Consider the following 13,491-nt stretch of genomic DNA (forward strand, 5'->3'; position numbering starts at 1 on the left):
TGCTGCCTTGCCCTGCATGATTGGAAGTGGGGGAGAAAAATAAGTATATGGAACTATATTCGTTCATTGTACTAAATCTAAAATCTAACTTTTAGAACACATTGTGAGTAGGTTTAATTCTGCCAGCTTCTAGAAGAGGGTACCAAAGCCCAGAGTGGTTAAGTGTTTTGCTAAGGTCACACAGCTAGTAAGATCCCAGACTAGGACCCCTGGCTCCAGTCTGATGCCCTCTCCTTATACTCAGCTTGCTCCCATCTAAGACGGAGGTGTCAGCAACTCCAAGTTAGAAAAACTCAGATTAAGACTAAAGTAATTTACAATCACTGAATAAACCTATTAAGGGCAAGATGCTCAGCTAGGCACTGAGAGATGCCAAAGACACTAGTTTCTGCCCTTGAAGAGCTAACAATATCGTTTTTTTTCTTTTTTAAGTCACAAATGAATAAAGACTTAAATAACACTTGATCATTTAAAGCAATAAAAAGACATGATAGGACTTCTCTGGTGATGCAGTGGTTAAGAATCTGCCTGCCAATGCAGGGGACAAGGGTTCGAACCCGGGCCCAGGGAAGATCCCACATGCCGTGGAGCAACTAAGCCCATGCGCCACAACTACTGAGCCTGTGCTCTAGAGCCCGCAAGCCACAACTACTGAGCCCATGTGCCACAACTACTGAACTCACGTGCCACAACTACTGAACCCACGTGCCACAACTACTGAAGCCCACGCGCCGAGAGCCCGTGCTCCGCAACAAGAGAACCCACAACAGTGAGAAGCCCGGGCACCACAACAAAGAGCAGCCCCCACTCGCGGCAGCTAGAGAAAGCCTGCGCGCAGCAATGAAGACCCAATGCAGCCAAAAAACACAGGACAGACACCTTTCTATATTTACAGAGAGAGAAAGAGTGCACACTGCCTAGTTGAAGAATCCCTTCGATAGACGTTAAAAGAAGTAGCCAACTGGGTTTATCATCTAATCTCAGTCACATCCTGACCAACAAAACACACCAATAAGGGTCTGCAAATAAAAGCAATTTATTGGGTAGCAATTTTACTCTCCGAGCTTTTTGCTGACAAGTGTGAGATTTCCACTCAATTACCCTTGTAGGCTCAATCAATCCAGGCATTCCTGTCTGCCCAGGGTGAGGAAATCAACACAGCGACACAGATGCCATGGCTCACTCTCTGGAATTTGTCATCCTGACTCAACTCTGAGCTCCTCAGTGTCCTGCTTTGGTAAGATGAGGACAAAACCAGGTTCAACAAGCATTTACCACAAGGACCCAAGGACCAAGTATATCTAAGATCCCCACACAGAGGAAGCTCTCTTCCTCCACAACACCCTGCTGAGTCCCCACGGGGATGAACAAGCCAGTTGTTCTCCCGCTTTGAGAGGAACTTAGAAAAGGGGGTGCAGGTGAGGGCAGACCAGAACCCCCAGCCACAGAAACGAAAATTTGCACAGAAGAATGTCTGACCTTTGGAACTGTTTTTAATCAGGGGTTCTTGGTCTTCACTGTCCATCAGAAACTTGTAGGGAACCTTTTAAAAATACTGATACCTGGGTTCCATGCCCTGAGATGATGAATCAAACTGGCCTAACGGGAGGACCAGGCATTCAAAATTTTAGGGCTGCCCAGGTGATTCAATCATACTGAGGGCTGAGAAACCGCTGTACACTCAACAGCAGGAACTTAAGATGAAATTAAGAGCTGGCAAGTTTAACAGATAATACACGCCAACAATTGTTTGAAGAAGGTAATTTCCAAGTATATTTAGGAAAGGCAGCACCAAGAGCCAGCCTGCAATCATTAGAGGAAATCATGTCAAACTAGCCTCAAGTCTTCTCTTTGTAGGGTTTCAGAACAACTACCCAGTAGATAAGAGACCTCTGAACCCCCGACCTCTCCTGATACCTGTGTCAAGTTCACCCACTGCCCACGGTGTTCATTAGCAGATTGGCCATAACCTGGAGGACAGTCCCAGGACCCGTCCTTTCTCAAGTAAAGACAACAAAAGTTTTCAAAGCATTTTCTACAGGCAACAATGAGACGTTGAACTCTGATATCAACAAAATAAATGAACTTAAAACCAGAGAAAATAGAAGTTTGTATGGGGATGCACTGTGAAGTCAGTTGACCACGGGTCCAATACATCTCAACTGCATGCGTTGCTGATGACGCCCAAATCTTATCTCCAGCTCAGACTTCTCTGAGCCCTTGACTCATGACCTGCTCAACCTCCCCCAGGTGTACCAGGCATCTCAAACTTAACTCGGTCAAGACCAAACTCCTGGTCTTCTCCAACTCATTCCCCTTACAGGCTTCAGCATTTCATTTAATGGTGGCTACATCCTTGCAGGTGCTCAGGCCAAATCCAGAGATAACCTTTGAAGTCACTTCCTCTCAAGTTCCACCATCAAAGCCAACCCCCTCTCCCACAGCTCCACCTTTAAATAAGCTCTTCCCTGAACCCAGCTACTCACCACTGCCACTCCTTCCATCCTGGTCAAAGCCACTATCATCTCTGGCCTGAACTACTGGGAAATCTCCTGCCAGTGTCCCCATTTCTGCCCATAACTTTCTTTAGTCGACTTCCAGTACAGCTGCCAGAAGTGATCTTACTAAATCCTGAGCAAATCATGTCACACCTCTTCTCAAAACTTTTCAGTAGACTCCATCCACGCAGAGTGAAGCCCAAGTCCTCCAATGGCCAACAGAGTCCCCATCATCTCTTGTCTTACACTTGTCCTTCCCCCTGAATGTGCACAGCTCACTCCATCACCTCCTCCAGGTCATCTCTCTGGAGTGTTGTCTTCTCTGTGAAGCTCCCGCTGGCCCCCCTAAAACTGTCACCTCCCTTCCCCACACACACTCCTGATTCCTTTCCCCGTCTTATTATTCTCTCTTCTCAGCACTCATAACCATCTAACATACTATAGGTTACTTATTCACCTTTTCTCGAGCTTAAGTTACATGAAGGCAGGGACTGTTACCTCTTTTACTCACTACTATAGCCCAAACATCTAGAACAGGGCAGCAAACATTTTCTGTAAAGAGCTAGATCATAAACATTTTAGGCTTTGCAGGTCACAGTCTCTGTTGCAACTTCGCATCTGTTGCAACATTCATGCTCATGAATGAGCATAGCTGTGTTTCAATAAAACTTCATTTACAAAAGCAGACAGTAGGCTGGATTTGACCTGTGGGTCATAGTTTGCCAACACGTGGTCTAGAACATAACCTGGAACACATCAAGCACGCAAATTATTTGTTAAATTGTCTAAGTAATTAATTAAAACACTACCTCTGATCAGATCAAACCTGTCCAGTTCCAGATGGCACATGAGAATAAAGATGTTGATACTAAAGAGCATTCAGGGGCTTCCCTGGTAGCGCAGTGGTTAAGAATCCGTCTGCCAATGCAGGGGGCACGGGTTCGAGCCCTGGTCTGGGAAGATCCCACATGCGGTGGAGCAACTAAGCCCGTGTTCCACAACTACTGAGCCTGCGCTCTGGAGCCCATGAGTCACAACTACTGAGCCCACGTGCCACAACTAGTGAAGCCCGCACACCTAGAGCCCATGCTCCACAACAAGAGACGCCACCACAATGAGAAGCCTGCGCACCACAACAAAGAGCAGCCCCCCGCTCGCCGCAACCAGAGAAAGCCCACGCACAGCAACGAAGACCCAGTGCAGCCAAAGATAGATAAATAAATAAATTTTTAAAAGAAACCTTACTAAAGAGCATTCAGTTCAACCAGATGGTAGAGGGCCTGAAAACCTTGCCACTTAAAAAGGCAGCATAGAGGGCTTCCCTGGTGGCGCAGTGGTTGAGAGTCCGCCTGCCGATGCAGGGGACACGGGTTCGTGCCCCGGTCCGGGAGGATCCCACATGCCGCAGAGCGGCTGGGCCCGTGAGCCATGGCCGCTAAGCCTGCGCATCCGGAGCCTGTGCTCCGCAACGGAAGAGGCCACAACAGTGAGAGGCCCGCGTACCACAAAAAAAAAAAAAAAATAGGCAGCATGGGGGCTTCCCTGGTGGCACAGTGGTTAAGAATCCGCCTGCCAATGCAGGAGACATGGGTTCGAGCCCTGGTCCGGGAAGATCCCACATGCCGCGGATCAACTAAGTCCATGCGCCAAAACTACTGAGCCTATGCTCTGGAGCCCATGAGCCACAACTACTGAAGCCCGTGTGCCACAACTACTGAAGCCCACGCGCCTAGAGCCCGTGCTCCGCAACAAGAGAAGCCACCACAATGAGAAGCCCGCGCAGCGCAATGGAAGAGTAGACCCCACTCGCCACAACTAGAGAAGCCTGCGCGCAGCAACGTAGACCCATCGCAGCCAAAAATAAATGAATTAATTTTTTTGAAAAAGGCAGCATGGAAACTGGAGACAGTTCTCTTTAAAGATTTAATGGGTCCGTAAAGCCCATCTCTGAATACCAGAAGGCCCCCATATGAAGATGGGGAGTCAAATTCCTGTGTTGACCAAAAACATAAAAGGAGACACAGATGGGTATCAATTGGTCAGAAAGAAAACTGGCTCAATAGACCACACTCTGTCATTTTAATATGAAGACATAAGAGCAGTAAACTTCTCCATTGCACAATGTCTGGAAGAGGTTCCTGTATCCAGTATGGACTAGAAGCTCTCTCCCTTCCAACCCTCTGATCTCATAACACTGGAAGGAGGGCAGACAGGAGCTGGTTTCGGGAAAAGACCAGGTGGGGACTAGCCACATGAAGAGATCAGCACAGAAGTGGCCATGAAACCAAGGAAATGGAATGAGGAGCGACGTCAGAAACCACAGACGGGCTACTGACATCCGTCAGGAGTACAGGACGAGGGGAAAGGATCAAAGAAGTCTGCAAGCCAGCAGGGATGAAATAGGGGAGGGGTGTGACCTTGAAGAACCGCAAACACCACCAGACGGGAGAGAGGGGCATCCACACACTTCTTTCTATTCTCAGGACATACTACCTTCTGCAGAATTCTGTGTCCTGCGTGTGCCCGTCTCCTGACTGGGATGAGTCCCCTTCTTCTCTGTCCAACCGCTCCTCAAAACCCTGCATCAATCAGTACACACCTTCTTCATACCCTCCTGCAGCACACACCCATCTGGGAAATAGACCGTGTCCATTTACAAACGAAAACGTTAGCTTACAACTGCTAACAAGAAGGTGGCATGGCTATCTTTTAATATTTATTTACTGCTTGCTATCTGCCAGACACTAAATGTTTCACCAGTGTTTGGTTCATTTAATGCTCTCCACAACCCTGTGAGGTGTGTATGATGGTCAGGTAAGTTGCAGAGGTCAGATCTGTACCCAGGCAATCTGGCTTCAGATAGGGCACTGCTCCACTGTACCCGACCTGGATGAGGACTCAGTGTTGTATAAATGAGCCTCTGGCAATGGTGCTGGGAAAACAACATGGGCATCGGCCTGCTATCCCGCATCTATACCCACAGCCCCGGTAACACAATGGCTCACTCAGCGGCAGCTGCCTTTCACCAGGCAGGACCCCAGGCCTGGCTCTGATGGCCCTGCAAAGGCAGGATAGCTATAAGATCGGCCTCAACTCATCACACAAGTCCAGCTGTGTAAGAAATGATGAAAGATGAGGCTCAGAAAGGAGATTCTGAAGGATCCTTGAAGGCCATGCTAAAGAATTACTCTTGAGAGCAGGAGGAAGGAGAGATTTCTAAGCAGGGGGACGGCATGGATTTGTTTTAGGGGAAAGGATGGTAGCAGGAAGACCCGTTGGGAAGACGTGAAGCCAAGACTGTTAGGTGAGGACGGAACAGGGGCGGGGAGGGACACAAGTTCCAGGAGGGTGGCATCTTTGTGGTCCCCTTTCCTGTGAATTCCACACATCCACACTCAGGAAACAGTTGCTGAATGAATGAATGACTCCAAAGGCATGTCTAAAGTTGAATCAACAGGATCTGACGTCAGCAGGTGAGGCTGAAGAAGTCGAGGGGAACTGACAGGTTGATGCCTTCAGAACTGGAGGAATAAGGATGCCAACAACCCACTCAGCAATTCGGGCAGCAGCATAACAAACAGAACGTAGGAAAACATGCTCCAGATGCATGCCTATGTAAAGAGCATATACAGTCACTAACATGAGTTTTAACTGTCAGCATATTCATTTATTATTCACCCAACCTGTGGGAGCTAAAGCCAGGCAGACAGACAGGACAGTGAGTACTGCCAGCCTCCTGGGTGTGCTGAGGAGTCCCAGCTGGGGCCTTCAGACCTCCCAGCTATGAGGCTCCTCTCTGGACCTGGATTTCCTCATTCATAGGATGCCTGCCTCACTGACTCATAGGAATGTCTGAGGGTTAAATGAGACATTAAAAACAGGGACTGCCCTGGTGGCGCAGTGGTTAAGACTCCACCTGCCAACGCAGGAGACGCAGGTTCGATCCCTGGTCCGGGAAGATGCCACGTGCCACGGTGCAACTAAGCCCGTGCGCCACAACGAATGAGCCTGTGCCACAGCTACTGAAGCTCATGTGCCTAGAGCCCGGGCTCTGCAATAAGAGAAGCCACCACAATGAGAAGCCCACACAAAGGAAGAGAAGCCCCCGCTCGCCGCAACTAGAGAAAGCCAGCGGGCAGCGACAATACCCAAAGCAGCCAAAAATAAATAAATAAAATTTTGAACAAAGTAAAAACAATGAGTAAGATTCTGAGCCCAGAGGAAGCATTCAATAGGTGTTAGTGGTTATGTGTATTGTTATCTAAATGGTTCCATCTCTGAGGACTAATTGCATGTAAGTGCTGTGAATAAACTTAAAACGCAGGTCCCTTCCACACCTACCAGAATCTGAATACCTTGAGGCAGGGAGGGAAACAGCTCTGCATCTGCATTTTTAACAGCACATCAGAAAATACTGCTGAAAATGGGAAAACATGAGTTAACATCTGAAGGAAGTATTCAGTTTACCCCCTGCCATTTTCAGTTATCCCTAGGTATTTACCTAACATAAAGAGATCTTAAAAGGAATAATCTTTGAACGGACCTAAAAGTTACCTTCCTGTCTTCAGGCATCCCCTGGCCCCAACAAGCCGAGGCCATAACTCTGGACTGGGTCAGTTGCATTAGGATCATCTCCAGCCTCCCAATTTTAAGCCAGGGGAGGCTGAGATTCACTTGCATGTACCTACATAGAACTGCAGGGCCGAAGATAAGACCTGAGTCCATCCAAACCTAAGTCCAGACCTTCCCACTGCATTACAGGTATTCACCTTCATTTTATCCATGGTGGACACAGAAACACAGAAAACTCTTACAAGGGCTTATCTCACACAAAGAGGAAACATGGAAACAGCCTCATGGTAAGAGGGACAGGGTTCCCTGGATCCATCAAAAAGTTACAGGCAAGATTTAGGATGAAGGTGTTCCACACCCCACATAGCAGACATAGCCTGTGAGACAGACAGGGAAGGGTAAAAAAATTAACAAACAGAAACCTCAATTAAATAGTTGGGAGACCAGGAGGGGGAGCTCTCACGCCTGCAAAAATATCAGAGCCCAAAGGCAAGCAGACAGACTCCTCTTCTTTCCTGCCAAGGACTCAGCCAATGAAAAGCCATGGGGCTTCCTGGTGGCACAGTGGTTAAGAATCCGCCTGCCAACACAGGAGACACAGGTTCGAGCCCTGGTCCAGGAAGATCCCACATGCCGCGGAGCAACTAAGCCCGTGTGCCACAACTACTGAACCTGTGCTCTAGAGCCCACGAGCCACAACTGAGCTCACGTGCTGCAACCACTGAAGCCCACGTGCCGAGAGCCCATGCTCCGCAACAAGGGAAGCCACCGCAATGAGAAGCCCGCACGCCGCAATGAAGAGTAGCCCCCGCTCGCCGCAACTAGAGAAAGCCCGCGCACAGCAACAAAGACCCAACGCAGCCAAAAGAAATAAATTTATTCTTAAAAAAGGAGAAAGAAAAGCCATGGACTCTGCTTACGACAACAGCCCTCGCAACTCTCTTTTCCCCTCTCTAAGAGTTCTCCTTCCCCTGCCCTTTGGAGACGTACACATGGCTCGCCACGGCTGCAGACCCTGAATTGCAACTCTCTGCTAATCCCAAATAAACCCATATTTGTTGGAGAAATATCTGACAGTCTGTTTCAGATCAACAAAGGGAAGGGAGTCAACACATTGGGGGACCTCTGGAAAACTCAGAAAGGCAAATTATTCACGTGACACATCTGAACGGACACTAGTTGATACCTCTCAGGCAGAGCAGATGAGGACTATAGAGACCCCCAAAATCAAGAACATACTATAGGAAGGAAACTTAAATTTGTTACACTGTGCATTCCACTGGAAGGACTTGGCAGTAAATTTTAATACACCTTTAGGGTGTTCTTCATCTTCCACGGTACTGCAGTTATTGTATAAAATTGCCAGAACTAATCAAACTAGACACCTAAGAAAGGGGAACAAACCAAAGTCGGAGAAAGAGCCCTGGGAAGCTCACCCAGCCTGCATCTACAGCATTTGGAGAAAATGGTGCAAAGAACCCTAGTTTGGAATTATACATTTCTGTGCATTCATGATCAGTATTTACTGAGGGCCTGACAGGACCAACCTCCCTAAACATCTCAGCACTCAGCCAGCCAGTTCACATCCCCCATCATGCCATCAGCTTCTCTGACAAGTCTCCAGAGTCTGTCTGGACACCAGGGGCAGTTTCCACCACAGCACTCCCTTTGCAAGGTGACAGTTCACCAGCTGAGACGTGGTCAGCGTCGGGGGAGCTACAATTTAACCACTCCCTGATGGGCCAAGTGCATCTGGCCAAAGACCCTACTCAACCCTCATCTCTGGAGACAGTTCCCCCACTAACCCCCAAACTGCTGGCCCCTGGGACGAGGGTGGGAGAGAAGTACAGAGCACACCCCAGAGGCCTGCTGTGCAGGACAGCGGGAACATGACCAGGAAGAGTCTCAGCAGACTGGACACGGTTCATAATTTATGCCACTTATTTCCAATAATGGGGATGAGCAAGAATTATTCAATAAACCATGATAGGAAGATGGGCTGTTTCAGAAAAAATGGGGCCTATCTTATATCTAACACTAAGAGAAATTCTAGCTGGCTTTATTGTTAGAAATGAAACAAGAAGTAACGTAAAATGCTTACAGAGATTTAGATGATGCTGGGATTTAGAAAAGGTATTACAAAAGCTACAGGAGAAACCAAAAAGAAAAGCTTGATATACTTAACGATATATAATTTAAAACCTCTAAGCTAAATTAAGAGAAATGAAAATCTGGAAAATTATAAGCACTATTACAAGTTATTTCAAAAATATAAATACCTCATAGGAAAAAATCTATTAATACACAATTCAAAAAAATACAAATAAATGGTCAATAGACACCAAAAAAAGGTTCCATTTCTGCAAATCAAATAAATTCAAATTAAAACTGTTTGATATTGGGGGACTTCCCTGGCGGTCCAGTGGTTAACACTCCACGCTTCCAATGCAGGGGGCCCGGGTTCCATCGCTGGTCCGGGAACTAAAATCCCCCATGCCTCGTGGCGCAGCCAAAAAAAAACAAAACAAACAAAAAACGAGTTTGATATTATTTTTAACGTTAGACCTAGAAAAATGTAATTCATGTACTCAAAGCTGACAATGAAATGAGCTCACAAACAGCTATTAAGAGGGCAAATTGGCCCAAACCTGATGGAAAACAATGTAGCCTTTCACTGGTTATTTCACTTCTGAGAATATAGAAAAAGGAAAGATGCACCAAAATACAAGGTCGTGGATACACATCACATCATAATTAGCAATATAACTGTGCTGGACAAAAGGGAAAGACTGCTTAAACTGCGATTAAATACCATGTTTTAATACCATGCTTATTTAATGCCGTAAGTAAATGTTAACCATAGAAAATTAAGAAGGGTTCAGGATTCAAAACGATTTCCTTTTATAGAAAAGACAAATGTGGGCACGAGGTGTGCATAAAGATTTCTAGGGGAAAGACTAAGAAACGACCAAATATCAGCAAGTGTGCTTGGCTAACAGAAACACACCCTTATTCTTTTCGTCTTGCTCTATAGTTTTAAATTTCTTACAGAAATAGAAAAATATATATTCTTTCCTAAAATCCACAAAAATTATCAATAGCCATAGTGTATGACTCCTTAGATCCTATGTGCGTAGCCCGTGCTGTGGAAACACTAAACCCCATATGAAATTTAAGAAGCACATACCCAATGAGAAGATGAAAACTTGACTTTCCTCTACAAGGTGAGCCTTCTCTCTGGGCGGAACTTCCTGGCTGGGCTCATTTCAGCTTTCCCGTGACAGCCAAGTTGGGGACACAAGGAAATCACTAAGGTACCTCAGACTTTGAATACAGGATGGCAATCATGGTCAACAACTAACTTCGCAAAGTCTGGACCCCGCCCCCCTTCTTTCTTATTTTGGCCGCGTGGCATACGGGATCTTAGTTCCTGGACCAGGGATCATACCCGTGCCCCTTGCAGTGGAAAAGTGGGGTCTTAACCACTGGACCGCCAGGGAAGTCCTGGACCCCTTTTTAAAAGTTAATACTGAAGTAACAGTGCCAGCAGGAGAAGTGACTTAAAGCTGTAGCCAGCACCAACGTTCCATCAGAATCACCTGGAGTGCTTACGCAAGAGGGAAGAGATATGGGAACATATGTATATGTATAACTGATTCACTTTGTTATAAAGCAGAAACTAACACACCATTGTAAAGCAATTATACTCCAATAAAGATGTTTAAATATAAGAATCACCTGGTGTGCTTGTTTTAAACCCCATCCCAAGAGTTTCTAGTTTTACAGAACTGGCCTAGAATGAGTGCAGGGGAATTTGCATTTCTAACAAATGCCCAGGTGATGAGGATGCTGAGAACCATACTTTGAGAACAGCCACCCTTTAGCTTGGTTATAGAGATGTATCACATACCATGACCTCCAACAGCTGCTAAGAACTTCCCTTGAGAAACTCCTGCCGACGAGAACAAAGATGTGTTTGCAATCGCCTTCTCTGTGTGTTTACCAACGAGTATACAAACAGAAGCAGCTCAGAACTGCAGTTACATACACAGGGAACACAGGCTCAGAAGCCAGACTGCCTGGTTAACGGCCCCTCTCCACCACTTACTAGCTGTGTGATGGTAGACAACTTATTCAAACTCTCTGCTTTGGTGCCTTCAGCTGTAAAATAAGAGAGATAATAGGTCCTTGCCCTCCAGCAGGAAAACTGGAAATGGGTGCCTACCAAAATCAATGAGAAGTCCTCACCTTCCCATTTCCATTCGCATACATTTTCAAAGTCCACCAACAGAATGGGCTTTGGAGAGTTCCTTGCCCTGCCTGAAGTTACTGTAACCACACCCATGTTTCTTCTTCTAGGATCCTCTTGATCCTGAAAGGCCACCAAATGGCCAAGAGACGTAGCTACACAAACTGAAAACACCGACATCAAAACAAACATAGGAGCTCCCACCCCCGGGGGATCCTCTAGGATGTCCCATTAAAAACAGGAAATAGAATATATGGGAAAGATGAATGGGTTAGGGTCCTGAAACAAAAGATCTAACAATCAAGCAAGTGTGACTAAAGCCCAAAGGTTGACGTTAGTAGTGCCAGCTACTAGATGGAAAACTTCAGTTAAGAGCTTCTCTCTGAAGCATTTTTCATTGGTGTTTCCTCTCAACTCAAGGACTCTTCAGTGGTTTCAAGACCATGGGACTCCTGGGCAGACCACCTGCACCAAGACCACAGAACACTTCTCTGAAGGCTAGAGACCTGGGTAAGACCCCACCCCCAGAGTGGTCCTCAAAGGTGAAAGTGGAAAGATTCCCAATAGGGAAAGGGCTGGTCAAATACACACTCCAGTCGTGGCTGTGAGTCCCAGGCAAAAGCAAAACGTGTTCTCCAATAGCGTCCCCGTTCATTAAATACAAATTAAGAGTGTTTTTTAATCCACTAGAAATTTGCCTTAACTACGTACCAGGACACTGAGAGACGCACACGGAGAGAGGGAGGGAGGGAGACAGGGTCACAGACACAGAGGGAGCCCGGAGGAGTTGGAACGCTGCTGTCATATAAGACATAAGGAATATGGTGAAAGGTGGGGACATTATTGGAAGACGGCGACTGGTCCAGGGCACTAGTCACATAAAGGAAGCTGTTCATAAGCTGCTTGCTTATGAAAAAAAGAAACAAGGGCGCAGTTCAGAGGTGGAGTCGGGGGCTGGGGAGGGTGCAGTCCCTCCTCCCGCTGGCGGCCAGTTCCCAGCGGGCAGCCTAGGGTCTCAGCCTCCCCGCCTCCTGCTCCCGCCGCTCCCGGGAACTGGAAGCCGGCGCGGCGGCGAGCAGAAAGGCAGGGACACCAGGTGCCGCCGCCGCCAGGTCCCAATCGCCGGCCCTGTCCTCCGCCGCCGCGCGCAGGCGGGTACCAGGCGGCTAGTGGCGGGGCGGCCCCGCCAGCAGCAAGAAGCCCAGCGGCCTGGGCGCCGGCGGAAAGCGCTTGCTCGCCGCAGCCCTCTGCCCCTGAAAGGCGCCAGGCGCCGGCCCGCGGCGGCAAGGGGTGTCACGGCTCAGGCGGGGCGCTCACCAGAACAACACGCGGGAGCAGAGGTTCGCGTCCTGAAGGGGGTTGGGCTTCACCTCCGGGTACACCGGCAGCATCTTGCGGGCCAGGACGGGCGCTGGCCGGGGTGGCGCTGCTCCGGCGTGGGCGCCGCTCCCGCTGCTCCTGGAGGCGTCGGCTGGGATGCTGGACCTCAGGCTGCCGCGCGGATCCGCGCTCCGGGAGCCAGAGAACCACTCGCTTCCGGGAGCGGAGCGCTTGTGGCCCTCCGGGTCCCCGCCTCCCAGGCCGCGCCGCCTCCCGGGGCCGCCTGGAGGAAGCCGGCAATGCCCTGATGCCGGATCCCTGGGAGCCTAGAGCTACAGGCCGCGTGCGGGGGCGGCGGCACAAAAGGTTGGCCGCGCGGACGCAGTAGGGAGCCTGGCGAAGGTGTGAGGCAAGGCCGCCGGCGCCTTTGGATAGAGGCGGGTAGGCCGAGCGCAGGGAACACCGGGCTCCGCGCCTAGGCGGCCACGTGCTGACACCTGGCTGCAAACTCTGCCGTAGTTCTTGCTGCCAGCCCAGGCACCCACCCAGAAGGTGGAGAGGGGAGGCGCTATATCTGCCCGCCCCTGCTGCTCAGAAACGCCCCCCTCGGCAGCCGCTTTCCAAACGCCGGGAGAAAGCGGGCAGAAGGCGTTAGCAGTCTGCCCTCTGGGCCCCCTGCCCTCATCCTGACCAAACTGGAGTCCTGGGGGAAGGTCTCCTACCTGCGGCCGAGCATTTGACCACGGACAACAGCAGGGTTTAGCACAGATTATGTTCGTAGAGCTGCAAGAGCTAGAGAAAAGTAACAGGGTTAGAACTCAAATGATTTTGGAAGATGACTGCATGTTGCCA

The 13,491-nt window shown here is 48.8% G+C and overlaps 1 protein-coding gene across 1 annotated transcript in view; it reads right to left on the reverse strand.

The window, feature by feature from the left end:
• Positions 1 to 12,846, reverse strand: part of ABCC4 (ATP binding cassette subfamily C member 4) — a 215,960-nt gene extending 203,114 nt beyond the window's left edge. The window contains 1 exon segment of the mRNA XM_032610741.1: positions 12,637 to 12,846. Coding sequence (XP_032466632.1) covers positions 12,637 to 12,710 — 74 coding nt within the window. The 5' untranslated portion in view covers positions 12,711 to 12,846.
• Between the last annotated feature and the right edge of the window lie 645 nt (positions 12,847 to 13,491).

Source organism: Phocoena sinus, chromosome 18, assembly GCF_008692025.1.
Source record: "Phocoena sinus isolate mPhoSin1 chromosome 18, mPhoSin1.pri, whole genome shotgun sequence".
Lineage (NCBI taxonomy): Eukaryota > Metazoa > Chordata > Mammalia > Artiodactyla > Phocoenidae > Phocoena > Phocoena sinus.